Source organism: Mustelus asterias, chromosome 5 (genome assembly GCF_964213995.1).
Source record: "Mustelus asterias chromosome 5, sMusAst1.hap1.1, whole genome shotgun sequence".
Lineage (NCBI taxonomy): Eukaryota > Metazoa > Chordata > Chondrichthyes > Carcharhiniformes > Triakidae > Mustelus > Mustelus asterias.
Window position 1 is genome coordinate 63,856,976 of NC_135805.1, and position 21,577 is coordinate 63,878,552.

At 38.2% G+C, this 21,577-nt stretch overlaps 1 protein-coding gene across 1 annotated transcript in view; it reads right to left on the reverse strand.

The window, feature by feature from the left end:
- Nucleotides 1-1,103: 1,103 nt before the first annotated feature.
- kpna5 (karyopherin alpha 5 (importin alpha 6)) overlaps nt 1,104-21,577 on the reverse strand; it is a 34,175-nt gene continuing 13,701 nt past the window's right edge. The window contains exons 6-14 of the mRNA XM_078212693.1: nt 15,438-15,569; nt 14,758-14,846; nt 13,391-13,490; nt 12,874-13,037; nt 12,375-12,453; nt 11,300-11,425; nt 7,929-8,056; nt 7,272-7,450; nt 1,104-4,984 (exon numbers count right to left, since the gene is read on the reverse strand). Coding sequence (XP_078068819.1) covers nt 4,797-4,984; nt 7,272-7,450; nt 7,929-8,056; nt 11,300-11,425; nt 12,375-12,453; nt 12,874-13,037; nt 13,391-13,490; nt 14,758-14,846; nt 15,438-15,569 — 1,185 coding nt within the window. The 3' untranslated portion in view covers nt 1,104-4,796. The remainder of the gene's footprint in view (nt 4,985-7,271; nt 7,451-7,928; nt 8,057-11,299; nt 11,426-12,374; nt 12,454-12,873; nt 13,038-13,390; nt 13,491-14,757; nt 14,847-15,437; nt 15,570-21,577) is intronic.

The following is a 21,577-nucleotide window of genomic DNA, read 5'->3' on the forward strand; positions in this document are numbered from 1 at the left end:
CACCGTAACAAGCTAGGTTTGAAGCAGTCCAAAGATTTAGGCTGCACAGTCATTTTTCAGCTTCAGAAAATTTCTTGTGGGCACTTAACAAACCCATCCACAATTAAGGATCAGAAAAGCCACAATATCAGAAGCTGAAAATCAAAAACTGAACACAACGCTTTAGATGTTGATATTAAAGCACATTGCTTGGGTCATGTAAAGGGAGAAGAAATATAACTATAACATAGGTAGCAATACTGAATGCAATAACTGCATAAGTGAAGATGTGTTCAATTGCAAAGAAATCATTACCAAAAATTTGGTAAGTCTCACCAGACTGCAGATTCAAATCCCACTTCAGGACTTGAGCACATAAACCACATTGATGTGTCCACAAAGAGAATGCTGCACGGCTGATGTTTTTCAAGATGTGACAAGACATTAATCTCTGGGGCCATTACTGGATATTAAGATCCCAAAACACTATGCAAAAAGCAAGGGCGTGTGTTCTGGTTAACATTCTCACCAACTTCAGAAAGATAACTCTATTTCATTTGCTATTTATGGGATTTCCCTGTTTGCAAAGTGGCTGTCATATTTGAACAAAAAAAGCTTGCTTACCAGCTTACACAAAATGAACTAATTGCAAAGTGCTTGACAGCCCGAGAACATGACAAGACGTTATAAAGTAGTAAGTTCTTCAAAGACTACAAAATTAACAATTCAGAGTGGGAAAAGTGCTTGAGGAAAGTGGAAAGCATTAATACAGTATGTGACAGAAAATACAACTTTGCTCTTTGACTATAAGTGTCATCTATTACAGACACAAATTCAGAAGAGGAACTTCAAACTCCATTCTATTTCTTTTAAATGTACATTGGATAAATATTAATGCTTTAATCACAAGGCAGAACACACTTTTTCTATTGGATAAAGATATTGTTTTTTTCCATTTGAATTAATTAAATTTGGGTCATTAGTGTTTCAGCACATGCTTTCAACCATAAAGAAATTGAAATATTTAGAAGACTAAACAAAATTAGTGAGACATTGCACATAAAAGCAAGCACATTGAATAATTAAAACCCAAAACATGGAGTTAAACAAATAGGAAATCAAAATCATGTGAATGGATTTTATTTTTTTCTTCGCTTTCCAGACATCACCAAATCTAACAATCCATTGCAACTCAATCCATTAGCATGTGAATGCTTGCAAGATATTCGCTAGGAAACTATTTCCTGGCCCAAAAGTGGAAGAAAAAAAATTAACATCCTCAGCACATATACAAACAATGCACGATCAAGATTTGAGCTCTTTTGCATGATATTTACCATTTCCTATCTTGGTTTGGTGTATCCACTTAATTTTGTTCCAACATAATTTCAAAGATTCAAATTAAGGGAGAACAAGAATGAGTTGGGTGGAGGGAGTGCTGAAGAGCGGGGAGAACAATTTTAGGGCTGTTGATTCCAGGGCTGTTGCCAGCAACAGTAGAAAAAAGTAATCCTAAATGAAAGAAAATATATCCAAAAGCATGAATACTCATGTCAAACTGTACAGCTCTGGTCATAGTAAAAAAATATATACAAACAAACATTAGCTTTAATGATGTAGATATGTTAATTTAGAGCACAGATTTTTCAAACTTAGAAACTTTTCACCATGACGTAACTATTGCTGGTATAGATGTACTGTAATTAGTGTTTGTCTAATATATGAATCTGTATTAAACACTTCTGCCTTCAAATACATTAGTTCAGTAATATTTGTTTCAGGCTTACTTATATTTTGTGGAATACAAACATACACACTGCAAAGTACAGCTGGTAGCCAAAACTAAATTGAGCTCGGTAAGTGAGGCAAAGAGTTTGACATATAGCTAATGCAGCAAAAACAAACTACAACACAAAATGCTCCAACACTTATCTTTTCTGATCATTGCCATATCAACATTTGTATTCTAATTTCTCAATTCTACAGTAGGGATACAAACATGGCAGCTGAGCAAAACCACTGTATAAATTTGCAATTAGAAGATTGGGGCAAGGGAAAAGAACGTTTCAGTTAAGAAAGAAAATGCAAAATAGATATCCCTTCATAGAATTTTTACATACATATTAAAGTTTAATCCCAGTTAAAGTGTTTCATGAAATTGAAGTAGTTTCATGCTAAATATTTACTCTCCTTTTAATGGAAAAATACTTTCCAGCATTTCATTTTAAAATAATACTGTTGGAGATTTTAAATTAAGATTTGGTCATGTATGTCAAATACTGTGCAAATTTGAGTAATCTTTTAGTAGTAATGACATGGGAGCAATCAAGTAATATACATTATGCATGTAGTCTTGGTGATAGAACTGTACATCAAAACAGCCATGCATAAATAGTACGTGCAAAGATTACTTATATTTTAACTTTGTATTACTGCCTATAAATTTCTAGAGTTTAGCGCTATCCAAGACTCAAACAGCTACAACTGCAATTTCAAAATAAAATTTTCTCTCCCCACCCCGCCAAAATCTACAAATAGTACACAGTGCAGAAGACACTTTGCATTGAAAGGCTGCATTGAAAAACATCTTCTACAACTCAAATAATGCAAGAAATTCACAGGAAGAGGTGCTTTTGTTGTATGAACATATTACAAATGCATATGTTCTAGTAATGTTGCAAGAAGTAGCTTTCCAAATACTGATTTTTCTATATATAGCATACAATGCGTACACACTTCCCAGCGTTCAGCAGTTCTATTTCTGCATAACAACAAATTTGGCATGTCCTATTTTACGCGGACCTTACAGGTTAACAGTCTGTTTCCTTTACGATACTCAATTACTGTTAACATCTGTGGATGACCAATAACACATTTGTCACACATGCCTCCCTTAAAGTAGCAAGCGGAATCCTCCACAAACATGTTAAGCACTCATTTGCTAACATTACTAGCTATTTTTTCCCATAGACTAGCATAGTACAAAATTTGCTTTGAATTTTGATAAGCAATAAAATTCAATATGCATGTCAATAGTGAAAAATTCAAAACCAAAAATCAATATGCTGAATACAGAAAATAAACTTAAATTATTTTAGAAAAGTTTGTGTGTTTATAGATTTAACCAAATGTATTTTATTTCAAATTATTTAATTTGGCAGTGCACCCCACCTTTAACTCAGCAAACTTTAAAAAAAGGGCTCCTGCTGGCATGGTGGATAAAAACATTGGATTTTAGTAGGGAATAAACATCAAACCAATAAGTATTTTTAAAATTTTCAAAAATCATAATCACAGTGCAGCATTCTTCATACTAATGTTTGTCCATTGCAAAACAGAAAATAAAAGAGAATCTTAGTATGTTGCAACATAAATGAGGAAAGATATCCAAAACTGTGGCTGTGATTTTAAACTGTAGATTATAAATAAGGGTTAAGAGGATTCTCGGGTCTTGAAGATTAATTCGTGACAGGATCATTGTATCATTTGGAAATTCTAATTCTACCAATGGATTTAGTGAAGTAAACATAAGGAATTTTTCTGCAGTAGTTCTTACACATATCGGGTACGTAGGGAAATTACCTCAAGTGAATAAGACAAAGGAAATTTCAGTACTAGTGCTCAAGAGAAAATATGGTGAATGCAAAATCCCATTTTAGTCATTACAATCAGCACTCATTTAGTTATTCAAAATTTGTAAGTCAATATCTACTAAATTTACTTCTGCCAATTTCCCCTAAACTAAAAAATTATATCTGCACTTACATTAATTGAATTAATCCTGGGGAGGGAGACAGAGCGCGAGAGAGAAAAAGGAGCAAATTTTACGTATTACTGCCAATCACATATTCCTGATTAGTTGACCATACAAGAGTTTCAATGATTGCCAGTTATTTCACTCTCTACAAACATTTGTGTGTGTATTCTACACATCACTAATGCAATTATCAATATGATGTGTAGTTGATAATGCTACAATTTCAAGTTTTCTGTTCAGAGTGCACTTATGAAATTATCTTCCAGTAAGTTATAAACAATGTAAATTTACAAATTTCCATATTGAAATATAGCCTAGCAAATGCTGATAATCATTGTTTTCATTTACATATAATTGACCTGGATTATAACAAATAGTTTAACAAGTCAGGAACTTTTAAACAATTGTGTCTTAATTTAAAAGAGAGGTAGATCTATCATTGGGGCAGGGGGTATACCTGTAAATTTTGTTTACAGATACTAGTGTTGAAAGTTGCAGTGCTAAGTAATTTGCTCAAACCATATATTTTACAAATCCAAAAATTAAGAGTGAGACAACTTCAGGACCTTTAGAAAGGATTTTGGTCAAATAGTTTTAGACTTCAATTCCATTATTCAACACAAAGTATACCACACCTTGTAACATTTTTTGAGGCTCTAGAAACAAAGAATAAATAAGTATTCGGTTTAAATTAGGGCTGTAAACAGTTAAATGAAACAGTACGTTTGGATGGCTGCAATTTCAGCTTAAATATAGGTGAGTCTATTCTTACAACACCTCTTTCTTTGGAGCAATTCTGATACAGTTTAGATCTTTATGACCCCAGATAGTTAAATGAATATTAAATATGAAACATGAAAGTCAACAGCCCCAGTTTAAATTTAATCTTAAACTGCAAATAGAAAGTGCATAAGCTGCCTCAAATTTTTGCCCTTTCAAAAATGTTCCTAATTTTAAACTGGACTACAGCAGCTTCATGAGTTTGGCTCTGAGGATTTATGAAGTTCTTTTTGAATGTGGTGCAACAGCGGTATTAGAGACAATTTCACCAATCATGCATTTAGAGTTGGAATCCTTCCATTGGGGCCTCTTGTTGCTGGAAGATGAACTGTTGCTGATTTTCATCCACTTGTGGTGCAATGCTCGAGTCCTCCTCCTCTATGCCAAAATAATGCTCGATCAGATCAAAGGCCTTTTGATAGATTTCCTGGTTTTCATGACTTTGGAGAAATTCAATTTTGTCTAGACCTGAAATTAAGAGTTTACAATTCAATGTTATGTACAAGTAGTACTGTCTGTGTAGGTTACTTTGTGAAGTAACAATAATGTGAATAAAGTGTTGTGCACTATCCATTTGTGGGGGGAGGTCACATGATTACTTGCCAGAGGAAAATTTGTCATCAACTATTTCAAAAGAAACAAATCAGCGTTCCTTTTTGGGGAATAGTAGAGCCAAGTGCAGAGCCAATTTGAGCCAGTACATGAAAATGCAGTAAAAGATTTTAACATGAACTTTCGTTTCACCTTAGCAGACTCCAGGGTTTGATTTTCTCGTCAGAGCCAGGAACCCCATCCCCAGGTAATTTCTGAATCTTGACCCTCATGCTGCAATCACGTTGCTCACATGATGTCTTGAAATATAATGCCCTAACTGGGCCAGAGGCGAGATCAGCGCCCAATTCTGGCCACTGAGCGCAACCAGAAGGCAGCAATTGCCTGCAAAGCCTGAGCAGCAAAGGCAGACGGTAGCCACGACAAAGCTTGCCACTGCCTTGAGGAAGAGTAGTCAACACCTTAGACAGCCAGCAACCTCTCCAAGCATAAAAGCTTGTAATGTAATGTAAAAGACAATTTGGTCAAGGATCCCCCAGCAACTGAAGCTTTTATTATCAAAAAACTTTTAACATCTACCCACTTTGAACTCTCAGCTATGCACTAACATGTATCAGACCATTCAGATTCAGAAATTACAAGGAGCTTGACGCTAGGGCCTGAGGCCTGAAAATTAGTGGCCGAAGACAAAAAGTCTGAAATATCTTTTGAGACAAGAAATTATTTAATTATGATCTGTAGTGAAATATAAATGCTTCTAGGCCAGTGCCATCCAACATATGGCCCTAGCACCAGAGACTGACCTGCGAAAGGCTTATGTCCAGCCTACCAACTTTTTTCACTGCTTGTGCCTGAACTGACCTCTCAGCTTAAGGACCACTTCTGAATGATGCTCTCCACAACTGAATACAGCCTATCTCTATCAAAAGTGCCAGAAGGCACAGACATGGGGAGACCCCACTCCACAGAGTACACCAAGTTTACACAGTATGGCTCCAGGAAGAGTGGGAATGCAGCCTCAGTAACACTGAATGTGGCTCAGAGACCCTAAATCAGAGTGCCAAATGTGCAACAAAGGCCCCAGGGGTAGGGGATTGCCCTTAAAGTGATATTGCAGCATCTTGCCTCCATTCGCAGCATTTTAATTTGTTTTATTGCAGGTGTTGCTCACAAAACTGAGTCTAGAAACATGGATGGACAACTTAAAAGCCCCATTTGCTCATCAACCCTCTTCCCAAGGTTGGCCAGGAATGCATTAAAATTGCTATGTTTAGAAATAACAAAGGTATGGACAAAGTTTTCAGCAGTAATGAACTGACAGTGGCACTGTTGGGAAATATTAAGAGTGGAAATACACAGTCTTAGTGATGGTAAATATGGGATTACAAGTGTATCCCAGGGTCAAATGTGACAGAAGGTTGAGAACGGTCCAGCTCAACACCAGACAGTTGTCAGGGAGAGGGATGGAGTCAGTAGAGGGCTTGGATGTAGAGTTTGAGCAGGTACCAAAGACAATGGATTTGTAATAGAGGAAATTTCTGCTTACCCAGTACTGGGTATTGGACAAACAGTTTCAAAAATTAGAGACATTGGAGAGTTTAAGAAAAGGTAGTGGTTTCCAGAGACACAGAAACTGACATGTTTTTGAATGATATTGCCGAGGGGTGCTATGTAAATGAGAAATAATAGGGGGTCAAGGATAGATCCTTTCGGGATACCAGAAGAAATGGTGCAGAACAGAGAGAGAAGCCACTGCAGGTGATTTTCTGACTAAAGCAAAACAGGTAAAATTGGAACCATGCAAATGCTGTTCCACTCAAATGAATGGCTTAAAACAATTATAATCACCAGGGAAACGGTACTGAGAAAATAATTAGAACCAAAAGCTGACAAGTTCCCAGGTCCTGATGGACATCATCCTAGGGTCTTGCTGAGATAATAGATACATTGGCTTTAATTTTCCAAAAGTCCCTAGATTCTGGAACATTCCTATACAATTGGAAAATAACGAAAGTAACTCTATATTGAAGGAAGCTGACAGAAAGCAGGGAACTGCAAGCCAGTTAGCTTAACATCTGTCATAGGGACATTTCTGGAATCTATTAAGGAGGTTATAACAGGGCATAAAAAAAGACACAAATTGAGAGTTATACCCTCTCTTCTAGAGATATTATTTGCTCTGTATTATCATAAGTTTTCTCACCATAAGCTTCTTCAATTAGTGCACAGTATGGATTGATACCATTTCCATTCTGTTTGGCCTCTTGCTCTCCTAATCGTAGAATGTTTTCTAGTCCATTCAAAGCAACTTGCACTATTTTGGAGTCCATGACTGTAAGTAAGTCACAGAGAGGCTTGATGCAGCCTAATTCCACTAAATACCTTCAGAGAAAAACAAAAGGTGTTGGTTAACAATGGCTGTTTTTAGTGAACTGATTATACAACATAACCTGAACATCCTCAATCATTTACAGAAAGACATTGATGATTTGAGCACAAACAGATTTTCTTTGGCAGGTATTCTAAGATTTTGATTACTGCAATAAAGAATTTTTACTTTGCTATACAACTGTCCTCTATTGATACTGATTATACAAAATCCTTGTAGAATAGATCTGACTCATGATGCACAAGTTTTAAAAAAACATAAGCATATCAATAAGAACCAGTGATCCATAATTGATTTCCAAGCTTTGCAAAATAAGCGTTATAAACAGAAAAAATAAAAAGTCAAGTTACATTACTCTGAATCAAATGTTTAAGATTCTGTCTTCAATAGTTATATGGTTAACCTAAAAGATTAGCGGATGGGGTGGAATAGAACATGCACATAGAGTATCTCATTCACTGGTTAGAATACCTGATCTGTTCTGGTGTACCTCCGGAAGTTGCATTTGTGATAGCCCAAGCAGCCTCCTTCCTAGTACGGAATTCAGCCTTTTGGAGAACATCTATCAGCACTGGGAAAATATTTGCATCTATTACAGCCTATTAAGTATAAAAAAAAGAATATGAATATCAAAGTAATCTAAGCATATTAGGAACAAAAATTGTATAAAAAGGAAATGGCTGTTCAAAACTAAATTTGAACCAAGTGTCTCATCTTCCTGTTACTATTGTATTCCATTTTCACAGCTAGGAATTTCTAGAAGGGTGAATACACTGACCATTTCCAGTAGAAGTGGAATATAAACGCCCCACACCACCAGTCTGACAGGGGTATGCTAATGTTTCTCTAAACCAGAACTAGCATATCATATACCATTCTCTAACTGGCGGGTCTGGGCAATCAGTTTTTGGGTTTTTTAAAAAGATGGTCATCAGGAGGTGTCACAGATTGTTTTCCTTATTTTTTCTTTCCTTTTGGCATACTTCCAATTTAATTGCTCCACCATTGTTAGCTCTGTCTTCAGCTGTCAGGGTCCTAAGCTCCAGAGTTCCCTCCTAATACAACTTCACCTCTTTCCTCTTGTAAGACGTTAAAATAAAACCCACCTCTGACCGGGCTTTTGGCCATCTGACTAAATATATAACGTGGCTCGGTGTCAAATTTGTCTGATAATAGTCCTTGGGGTGTCTCACTACGTTAAAAGTCATATATAAATGCAGGTTGTTGGATGATGCAACATTTTGCATCAATTGTGAGCTTATGATCAATCTCAAAAGAAAAAAATCTGACTCAATTACAGAAAACACAAATTTAGCAGTTTCCGGACAACCTCCCTAATGGAATTCATCATGAAAATCTGTGAAACTGCTTGATTATGAAGTCTAGAAACAATGCATAATCTTGATTGTCTTTGTCCAATGACTTGCAGCCCACTGGAATAAGAATAGGCTCTTGAACCCCTTGAGCTTGTTCTGCCATTCAATCAGATCATTGTTGATAATCTGTTCGACGTCTCATTACCTTTACCTAACATAAATCTATTGATTGATCTTTAAAATTTCAGCTAATCCAGTATGGCCTCAATTATTTATTTACTTGTGTCACAAGTAGGCTTACATTAACACTGCAATGAAGTTACTGTGAAAATCCCCGAGTCGCCACATTCCGGCACCTTTTGGGTACATTGAGGGAGAATTTAGCATGGCCAATGCATGTCTTTCGGACTGTGGGAGGAAACCAGAGCACATGGAGGAAACCCACACAGACATGGGGAGAACATGCAAACTCAGCAGAGACAGTGACCCAAGCAGGAATCGAACCTAGGTCCCTGGCGCTGTGAGGCAGCAGTGCGAACTACTGTGCCACCGACTTTTGGAGAATGAGTTCATGGTTTCCATTACAACTTGCTTTGGATCTCATGCGCTCTAACCATTTGGACCAGCCTTCCATGTGGGACCTTGTCAAAAGCCTTACTGAAGTCTACGTAAACCACATCAACTGTACTACCCTCAATATATTTAGTTACTTTTTCAAAAAACTCAACTGAATTAGTTAGACAGAATCTCCCATCAACAAATCCATGCTATCCCTGCCTTTCCAGGAGTTGATTAATGCTGTACCTCAGATTTTTTCCCAATAATTTCCCCACCGACAGACTAACTGGCCTGTAATTACCCGAGTTATCCCTGCTGCCCTTGAATAAAGGTACCACATTAGCTATCCTTAAGTCATCTGGCACTTCACCTGCAGCCAGCAAAGATTTAAATATCTTCAGCAGGGCCTCTGCAATCTCCTCCCTTGCTTCCCATAGCAACCTGTGATACATCTCATCAGGCCCTGGGAATTTATGCACCTTTATGCCCACTAAAACATCGAATACCTCCTCCTCAATAATCTTAACGTGCTATAGAAATTAACCATCCCAACAGGAATCTCTAGCTGCAATATCTTTCTTCTTAGGGAATAAGAATAAAAAATATTTAAGACCTCGCCCATGTCCTCTGGCTCTATGCACAGATTGCCCATTTGGTCTCTGATGGGCTGCACTCTTTCCCTGGTCATCCTCTTGCTCTTAAATATACTTATAAAATACCTTGAGGTTTTCCTTAATCATATCTGCCAATGATTTGTGGCTCCTCTTTGCCCTCCTAATTTATTATTTAAGCAACCTCCTCATTCTCTATACTCCTGAAGGGCCTTGCTCATTTTTAATGTTCTATGCCTTTTAAAAGAAAAATCAAACCCTCCATATCCCTTGACATTCAGGGTTCCCTGGATTTGCCACCCTTGCCCCTCAGTCTTAGAGGAACACATTGGTCCTGAACTCTCACTATTTCACTTTTTTAATAAAGGCTCCCACTTTTAGCCTTTTAGATTTTGTGAACCTATGGCCAACTTTTAGTGATTTATGCACTCGACACCTACTTTTGTTTTGCTGCTCTACAGCTCCTAGACTACAAATAATAAAATTTTCCAAAGTCCTGGCTTCCACGTGTGCGCGCTCACACTTCTATAGAAGGAATTTATAGTTTTTCCCTTATGTGCTGTTTCAACTTTCCTCTCCAATCCACTTCCGTGTTTCCAGAGTGTCATCCACAAACTTTGATATGCAATTACCATTATAAATGCACACAGTATCGATGGTGAGAATTTGAGGACCCAGTACAGATCCCTCAGGAACACTGTGTCATATTCCATCGTAAGAAGTTTAACAACACCAGGTTAAAGTCCAACAGGTTTATTTGGTAGCAAAAGCCACACAAGCTTTCGAGGCTCTGAGCCCCTTCTTCAGGTGAGTGGGAATTCACCTGAAGGGGCTCAGAGCCTCGAAAGCTTGTGTGGCTTTTGCTACCAAATAAACCTGTTGGACTTTAACCTGGTGTTGTTAAACTTCTTACTGTGTTTACCCCAGTCCAACGCCGGCATCTCCACATCATGACTACCATATTCCATCTATCAGAGAGCCAGCAATTTGCCCCTTTCCCCATCTACCACTTCCTCATCACCCCTCCATGGCCCACAGAACAACCATATGAAAATGAAGGACAGGGAAAGACAAGTTGCTCTATTACATCTGCCTCATATCACATCGGCCTTCAGCCAGACACTTCTCCACCTACCAACAATCTTCTGAGAGGCAGAAAAATCCATGTCCCATTTACGGGGAAAGAATCTAGAAAATTCCAGACCTCAAAATATCATAGCAAGTTACCACACACAAATAGGGCACAATATACATCATTATAATACCATCTTACTTTCATTTCATGCATCTAAAGATGGCAAGTAACCGGCAAATTTTGCATTATTTTTGGAAGTACAGTAAAGTGGAAATACATCACCTGGATTTGTGCTCTATTTCCAGCAGTGATGTTGGAAACCGTCCAACAAGCTTCCTTCCGTATAGATTCTTTTGGGCTGCTCAACAAATGAAGGAGGCAGGGAAGTGCAGAGCAATTCAAAATCACCTAAATGAAGTATTAAAATTAATAAGACATGTCTTCTTAGTAATTTTGAGACAAAATAGTTGGCACAATTAAATGTCCAAACTCAAATGAAGAGTTGTCCAAAAGCGTGCAAACAAAAACATTTTAAACTTAAGGTACAACAACTCAAACTACTATGAGACCCCCATGGAGACCAATAACCTAAAAGAACCAATTTACCAAATGTACCCAAAAGGAAGATATTACAAGATTTCACATTTTATAATTATTACTTGTGACAGCCAAACCAAAATCAACATAAATTAAACATCAATTGACAGCCACAAAAGTATACGTTAAATAGCCAATACAAAAAAGATCTCAGATTTACTGGGGACCCCCTTAGTGCCAAGTTCAACCACAAAGAGGTTCAACACTGTCTCTAAGATAGAGTTCCACTTCCTATTTTGAGGCAAGAATGAACCACCCAATTCTTTTCTCTAGCCACTGCCAACCTATCCGGGACCTACGGGCAAAGTCCTCACCAAAAATGGCCAGCTCCAGTTAATTAGTCCTTTCAAAATAACCGAAGCAGCCAAGTTCTCTCTACTTTGCTTATCCCAATTCCCAGCTTCAGCCTTTAAGATGCCTTCTTTTCAGCTGTCCCACACAATTCCCTTCAGCCTGTCAGCTCTGCGAGTGAAATCTGATCTCTGAGGGTACTAGGCTTTCCTCTGCCCACCCTCCCCAATCAGCCTCCATTTCCTTAGCAACCTAATGCCACAGCTAGAAATTATTTTTATTAACAGACAAAAAGTTAAGAGCAACAAGAATAAAAGCCATAAATTGTCATGGAGAATGCAAATTTCAGTATTCGATTCACTTGTAATAATTCATGCAGAGATTGCACAGCTATGCTGAAGAGGAGATGAAAATAACAGTTTCACAAATACATTGATATGTATTCTGAAGTTGAAAGATGTTCTATTACCTGTGTCTGGATGTCATCGCCAGTAACAATGTTTCCTACAGCTCTCAGTGCAGGTGAGACAACCTTGTAATCATTATGCCTGTTAAAGAAATGCAGGACAAATTAGCACTACTCTCGCTACATATTAGAGGAAAATATCTGCAAATTATTGGAAAAAAAACTTAATCGGTAAGAGTAGACATACAGAATACAGAAGTTAAAAGCCTCTAAATAAAATCATTTTATTTAAGGTAATAAATACTATACTGCTGCCAAATTGGATACTCTTAAAGACAAAACAACTTAAGATTCTTGCACAGATTAGTTCTTACTACAGGAGCCTGTCAACACATTAATATGTGACCAAGAAAAATTCAATTCTTTAATTATATGGGACTGAGATTTTTCTGAACACAGTTCTCTGAAAATCATAAATAAATGGTCTTCTGATTTAAATAAAATACTTTAGAGTTAGAAAAGAACTGGTATGATATTAAAAGCCAAGAAAGAAAACACTTACATCAAAAGCTCCACTAATCGCCTACAAACTCCAGAATCAATAACTATTTGTATTTTCTCATTGGGTCCATCAGAAAGATAAGAAAGGGCCCAGCAAGCATCAGCCAACACATCAGGATCACTGCTGAATAAAAGTCTTGACAATACGTTCAAGCAAGGTGATACCTAAAACAGGACAATACAAATAGTCATAAAGTGTACTTTGATTTAAGTCACTGCATAATAGAGCAGTTTTACTCAGGTTCAAGATTGTTTGAAGAGTATGGAACAGTTCTGAAGACATACTGGAATTACTTTGACCAATTTGGATGTTGTGAGTTCCACCTCTAGAATAGAGATGGGTTCTTGAAGACACATAGTTAAACACTGAGAAATAGATAAGTTGATTGGGATACAGTTCGTGGCAATAATTAAAGTTTTAAAAAAGGTTTCACTTCGTAATTTAGCAGCAACTTTAACACTGAAAATGGTATTAGATTTGTGAAATGTTGCAGTGTAAAAAAAGTCTTAAGCTATACCTTTTCAAAATCTGGAGGTGGATTCTTTCCTCTGCATAGGTTGGACAAAGCCCACACAGCATTTCTTGTTGTTGTAAGACGGTTTGACTTAGTTAGTAACCTGAGTTTTTAAAAAGTCAACATTAAAAAAAACTTAGCGAGGATGCAATTACAGAACCACAGCATTTATCAACATACTAAAACTGATTTATTCAAATGACTGATAATACTGGTCTGGTAACACCTCCAATGCGTTACACTTTGCTTTAAAAATAAGATAAGTTTAGGAGCAATTATCCAACAATCTTCTTTTGTTCAGCTTCTGCATACAAAGCTATACAGACACTAATATGCAAAGAAATTCTAGCTTGGGGCATAACAGCACAAAAGTGTCTTTGGAACTGATGTATCTAAGCAAAGAGTTATATACTTATATATAAAGGATGGAAACAATTTCTGCAGCACAAGGACTTCTCTGTATGTTGCATTAGAAGTGCGTACAGAACAGGTAGAATGAGCCTTAATTTTCTTTGCCAGCTCCTACCGTAACCACTGTGCAACAATACAAAATGCTCCATTATCTACTTTGTTAATCTATGGGATAACATATTCACAAAGGTTCGGGGTGGGGAGAGAGAAAGAGGACCAGAGATCCAAGATCAAGGAGGAGGATCGGGGACTGGAGAATTAAGTGGGGTGAGGGTCTTGGTAAGAGTGCCGGCCTGGAGGAGAAGGGGGGGCGGGGGTATATCAAATCTGGGTCTGTAAAATAGCTACCCAGAAGTTAGAAGAGGTTTTAATCCTTCCAAAGTTTTACTGGGTCTAATACAGTTGGAACCATCTAAATTAAACTATTTAATTCACATTTTCGGATGGTTCCCAGTGCAGGGCAATTTGCCCAGGGCAAGCACTGTGCAAACTTTACCTGTGAAACTCCAGTTCTCCAGCACATCTTTGGGTTACCCCCACCCCAATCTGACGCTAGGAAGCTTGGAGGTTACAGCCCAATGAACTCATCGTTCAAGCTACCTCTATCAATCTGATTCATCCAATCTGCACATGGATGAAAATTACCTACGATATTTCAGTTCCTTTCTTACAAGCCCCCATTACTTATTCATCCCATAATACAACAATGTTAATATTAGGTCTATAAACTATTCCCACAATTGACTTACCTTTGCTATTTTTTTTACCTCTATCTGAACTACATCTCAATCCTTAGAACAAAGGTCATCCTCTCACTGTTGTACTATTTTACTCATTAACAGAGCAATCCTTAAAATTTTTAGGTCCTAGCGTTTGTCACCTTGCAGCCATTTCTCTGTCATGCTCAGGTTATTGTTATTTGTGTACACATTTTTGTTGGTTTACTGTTAGGAACTTACTGTAAGAGAGGTGGAAGAATTCCACCATTTAATACAAAGTCTCTGCATTCAGCATTGTCCCCTGCGATGTTGCCCAGTGCCCAGACTGCCTGGAAGACAATACAATAATCAAAACTATTGAAAGGTATGCCCATTTAAAAATGTTATATTTTGACATTTAAGAGGGATTAACATGCACAAAAGCTATTTGTGTTTTTAATGGAATTGTTCCTCGGGTTTTCCTGGATATGCAAAACCAGTCACAGGCTCGTCTCTTCAAATTATAAGCGTATGTTATGGACACAATCATGTGTTCTTATTTTGTCCCTTCATAATATGACAAAAGGTCTTTCTGCCCTTTTGCTTTACCCAGTGTACTCCTTTTGCATTCAAGAAACAGTAAACATCAATATTCGCGACATCAGAAACGTTGCTTTCCAATATCAAAATCATTCCAATGTTCAATGCTTGAAAGCCCAAAAGTACTTCCATAATGTTGCATTTGTCTACCTACACAAGATGTGGTTAATCTAAACATTCAACACGTGAAAAAACGGATATGCCATTTTCATTAATTTGTTTTTCTTGGAGTGGGTTTGGTCAATATTACTTGGACTATTAAAACATAATGAATTGGAGGTTTTATATATATATTTATACACACACGAATTAAATAACAATACACAGCAGAAAAAGAATACCTGTTCTTGTACATCCTCATATTCAGAGTTAAGTAGCTCAATGAAGATAGGAACGGCATCAGCTTCTATAACTACTTTAGTATGGAGAAATGTCCCAGAGGCAATGTTTGTTAAAGCCCACGCAGCTTCAAACTGCAGATTTAAAAATACAAAAGTTAATAATGCAATGAATTACTGTAGCTTCTTTGCAATTACTTAACACAAAAATGGCACCAGTTTTAGTTTGCTACTCGTGCACATCTATTTTGCATGTTCAGGGTAAGACAATCATTTCATTCTAATTATTCAATACTAGAAACCTTGCATTGTAAATCAGAGGACATCTATGATTCTATAAAATGAAATATCTATAGCATAGAAACAAATACATTTCTCAAGACTGCTTTAATGAGGTTGAAGCTGTAAAAACAAACTTTTTTTCCTGGGCTTGCTGCACATACAATAAATTTCAAAATGAATCAGAAGGGAAAAAAAAACAAAAGTCAGTGCAATACAATGTTTGAGATAAACATTTGTTAGGCTCAAAATGAAAAGGCACATTAGAGAAAAGCTTGCAGCAAAAACATCTGAAATTAACTTCAAAATTCTGAGTGGTCACGGAAAACTGTCTGGTTGATGAAAGATACCCATAGTACAGAAATTCTAACCACTTTCCTCACCACAAAGTAAATACTTTACAATAAAACAATATCTACCAGTGGTGAACCTTTTTTTCATTCAAAGGAAATAGCTAAAATAGATTGTTTTTGTTAAACAAGCTTAATAGTTCCAAAACATTTTTAAGTGACCGCCTTGCTCATTCATGTACTGTGGTACATTTTGCAAAAGTACAATAGAACATAGAACATTACAGCACAGTACAGGCCCTTCGGCCCTCGATGTTGCGCCGACCAGTGAAACCAATCTAAAGCCCCTCTAATCTACACTATTCCAATATCATCCATATGTTTATCCAATAACCATTTGAATGCTCTTAATGTTGACGAGTCCACTACTGCTGCAGGCAGGGCATTCCACACCCTTACTACTCTGAGTAAAGAACCTATATCTCTCACCCCTCAGTTTAAAGCTATGCCCCCTCGTGTTAGCCATCACCATCCGAGGAAAAAGGCTCTCACTATCCACCCTATCTAATCCTCTGATCATCTTGTATGCCTCTATTAAGTCACCTCTTAACCTTCTTCACTAACGAAAACAACCTCAAGTCCCTCAGCCTTTCCTCATACGATCTTCCCACCATACTAGGCAACATCCTGGTAAATCTCCTCTGCACCCTTTCCAATGCTTCCACATCTTTCCTATAATGCAGCGACCAGAACTGTACACAATACTCCAAGTGCGGCCGCACCAGAGTTTTGTACAGTTGCAGCATGATCTCCTGGCTCCGAAACTCAATCCCTCTACCAATAAAAGCTAACACACCGTACGCCTTCTTAACAACCCTATCAACCTGGGTGCCAACTTTCAGGGATCTATGCACATGGACACCTAGATCCCTCTGTGCATCCACACTACCAAGTATCTTACCATTAGCCCAGTACTCTGTATTCCTGTTACTCCTTCCAAAGTGAATCACCTCACACTTTTCCGCATTAAACTCCATTTGCCACCTCTCAGCCCAGCTCTGCAGCTTATCTATGTCCCTCTGTAACCTGCCACTTCCCTCCGCACTGTCTACAACTCCACCGACTTTAGTGTCATCTGCAAATTTACTAATCCATCCTTCTACGCCCTCATCCAGGTCATTAATAAAAATGACAAACAGCAGTGGCCCTAAAACAGATCCTTGCGGTACACCACTAGTAACTGAACTCCAGGATGAATATTCCCCCATCAACCACCACCCTCTGTTTTCTTACAGCTAGCCAATTCCTGATCCAAACCACTAAATCACCCTCAATCCCGTGTGTCCGTATTTTCTGCAAAAGCTTACCATGGGGAACCTTATCAAACGCTTTGCTGAAATCCATATACACCACATCAACCGCTTTAACCTCATCCACCTCTTTGGTCACCTTCTCAAAGAACTCAATAAGGTTTCTGAGGCATGACCTACCCTTCACAAAACCGTGCTGACTATCCCTAATCAAATTATTCCTTTCTAGGTGATTATAAATCCTCTCTCTTATAATCCTTTCCAATACTTTGCCCACAATAGAAGTATGGCTCACCAGTCTATAATTACCAGGGTTGTCCCTACTCCCCTTCTTGAACAAGGGGACAACATTTGCTATCCTCCAGTTTTCTGGCACTGTTCCTGTAGACAATGACGACACAAAGATCAAAGCCAAAGGCTCTGCAATCTCCTCTCTAGCCTCCCAGAGAATCTTAGGATAAATCCCATCCGGCCCAGGGGACTTATCTATTTTTACCCTTTCCCGAATTGCTAACACCTCCTCCTTATGAACCTCAATCCTGTCCAGTCCAACAGCCTGCATCTCAGTACTCCCCTCGACAACACTGTCCCTCTCCTGTGTGAATACCGATGAAAAATATTCATTTAGTGCCTCTCCTATCTCTTCAGCCTCCACGCACAACTTCCCACTACTGTCCTTGACTAGCCCTAATCATACCCTAGTCATTCTTTTACTCCTGACATACCTATAGAAAGCTTTAGGGTTTTCCTTGATCCTACCTGCCAAAGACTTCTCATGTCCCCTCCTGGCTCTTCTTAACTCTCTTTCTTTAGGTCCTTCCTGGCTAACTTGTAACTCTCAAGTGCCCTAACTGAGCCTTCACGTCTCATCTTAACACAAGTCTCCTTCTTCCTCTTCACAAGAGATTCAACCTCCTTAGTAAACCACGGTTCCCTCACATGTCTGCTTCCTCCCTGCCTGACAGGTACATATTTATCAAGGACGCGTAGTCGCTGTTTCTTGAACAAGTTGCACATTACAATTGTGCCCATCCCCCGCAGTTTCCTTCCCCAACCTATGCCAGCTAAATCTCGCCTAATCGCATCATAATTTCCTTTCCCCCAGCTATAACTCTTGCCCTTTGGTATATACCTATCCCTTTCCATTGCTAAGGTAAACGTAATCGAATCATGGGCACTGTCACCAAAGTGCTCACCTACCTCCAAATCTAACACCTGGCCTGGTTCATTACCCAGTACTAAATCCAATGTGCCCTTGCCTCTTGTTAGTCTATCTACATACTGTGTCAGGAAGCCTTCCTGCACACATTGGACAAAAACTGACCCCGCTAAAGTACTCGAACTATAGCTTTTCCAGTCAATATTTGTAAAGTTAAAACCCCCAGAACAACTACCCTGTTACTTTCACTCCTATCCAGAATCATCTTTGCAATCTTTTCCTCTACATCTCTGGAACTTTTCGGAGGTCTATAAAAAACTCCCAACACGATTAAAATAGAAAAAAATGCAAATGCAGGAACACTGAAATAAACAGCAAGTCCATCACCATCTCAAGATAAAAAAGATGTTACAAGCACAGACAGATCAAGGGCAAGGTTTCAATTTAAATTTTTAAAGAAAGTATTCCTGGAATACCATAGATGTCATACATCTAGGTCCATTTGTTTGATAATGTGCCACACACAGACTTGTCATCAATGGGGAAGCTTAGTGCTGACGTTTCTTAAAAGTGGAGAGAGAGAGAGAGAGAGGGAAACATGAATTTTGGAAGCTGAAAGTGCAGATCGAAGGTGCCATTAAATAAAAGCTGGTAATCTGATGTTTACAGTAACAGTTTTAACAACACCAAGTCCAACAGGTTTATTTGGTAGCAAATACCACATCAATCTGATGTTTAGACAGAGACAATGAATATAAAAGCAAGAAATGTTAAATTGACATTGGCTAGACTAGATAACATTTGTTCAGTTTTAGGTACTGGATTATTCCCTGAACCATGCGCTATAGTGGGGAAAGTTTAGATCATTAGAAACTCAATATATAGTTAGGATGACTGGTATCAGGGGAAAGGTTTGGTTTATTGGACATGAGCATCTATTCTGAAGATGATTGGAACTGTGGAGCAAGAATGGGCTATATCCAAACATGTACAGCCTTGCTCTTCTAATTTTAAAAAGGATATAACTGCACGAGAAACAGTACAGAGAAGGTTCGCTTGACTCATTTCTGGGACGAAGGGCTTATTTTATAAGGAAAGTTGCACAGATTGGGTTCCTACACATTGGTGATCTTATTGAAACAGAATCCTAAGGGGGTAGATACATCCTCTTGTGGGGAATAGTAGAACTACGAGGCACAGTTTAAGAATAAGAGGTCTTTCTTTTAACAGAAATGAGGATTTTTTTTCTCTCAGAAAGGTCATTCATCTGTACAATTCTCTTAGATAAAAGCAAAATACTGCGGATGCAGGAATCGGACACAAAAACAGAAAATGCTGGAAAATCTCAACAGATTTGACAGCATCTGTGGAGAGAGAATAGAGCCAACGCTGAGTCTAGATAACTCTGTCAGGGCAGCTCCGACGAAGGATCTAGACTCGAAACATTGGATCTATTTTCACCCCACAGATGCTGTCAGAACCTGCTGAGATTTTCCAGCATTTTCTGTTTTTGTACACTTCTCTTTCCTGGGAAGCAATGGAAGCTGGGTCACTGAATTTATTCAAGGCTGCATTAAATAGAGTTTCAATAGATAAGGGGGTCAAGAGTTATAGGAGGCAGAAAGGAAGGTGGAGTCGAGACCACAACCAGATCAACTACGATCTTATTAAATGGTTCGGCAGCCTCTATGGGCTACCCATGCAGGAGAGGAGCTAATACACCAGTAAACCAGAATATAGAAAGAAATGGAAACTGAAAAAAACAAAGTAAAAAGAGCTAGAAATACCAGATACATCCCAGATCACAAGGAAAATAGGGCAAGAAATAACAGAGGCACTAGAAATTATATTTCAGGGTTCTATTGAGAGATGTGCAGATGTCAAGACAGTGGGTAATACCTCCATCTTCATAATGGGAGACAAAATGAACATGGATAATTACAAATTGGTTAATTTAACCTTTATGTCCTGGAAAATATTGAAAGCTTTTAACCAAAAGATTAAATTAAATAAATTATTAAATATGTAGATGAAGAGAATAAATTAGAAGCAGTCAACACAGAAGGGAAAATTGTGCTTGAAAAGGCAACAAAACAGTAGATGAGGAAATGCAGATGTAGTGGATGTGAACTTTCAGAAAGCTTTTGTAAAGAAATCCCCAGAAATAATTTATTAGTATTGAATCAATGAGAAGGCAACAAAAAGACAGTTGCCCCGCTTCTTGCCTTCTACATAGTCACCTATAAAGTTATGCAAGGATCTATCATTTGTCCCCTCCTCATTTGCCCGATTTCCTATTACGTCATTGATGGGTACAGGGTAATTTTTCACATTCATATTGCTGATGGCCAGCTCTACTTTGCAAAATAATTGTAAATGCTTTCAACTCAATATTTTGGATGATGAACAAGTCGATTAGGAACTTGGTATGCTGTGGCGAGCTTGATTCTATGTCTTTCTCTTCAACATTGTCTATCCTAGCCCTTTATTCATCCATAGTAATGCCAGACTTAACTTTTCTGATGTTTTACTACTAACCTCCCTCCTCCAGAAACTCCAACCTGTCTAAACTTGATATACTGTCCTGTCATACACTGCATCTTTAAATAACTGATGGCCCCACACTACCCAACCTCTGAAATTTCATCCACCCGTGTCTGCCTGATCCATCACTCCATTTTTCCCACCTGCCTTGTGTCTATGATTGCAAAGTCTTCAGCTGCCTGTGTCCTTCATTTCCTCTCTCCCTAAACCTTTCCACCCATCCTTTCTTTTCAAAACGTTCTGAAAATTCCTCTGTGACTAAGTTTTTCGTACCCTTCCCACAGACAATTTCTGCTTTCTTGGCTTGACATCTTTTTTACCTACCAGTGAAACACCAGGCAATATTTTAAAAGGTGCCACATTAATGCAAGTTGCTTTCTTCATACAATTGCCTTGATACCCAAGCTGCAATGTCAATCACAATAGTGAATGCCATCCCTACTTATAAGTAGTGCAGAACAATTCTCAATTCAACCGGTTGCAAAAGTAACAGACCTGAAACTTTAGCTCTATTTTGCCCTCCACAGATGCTGCATGGCATGGTATTTCTGAGGGAACACC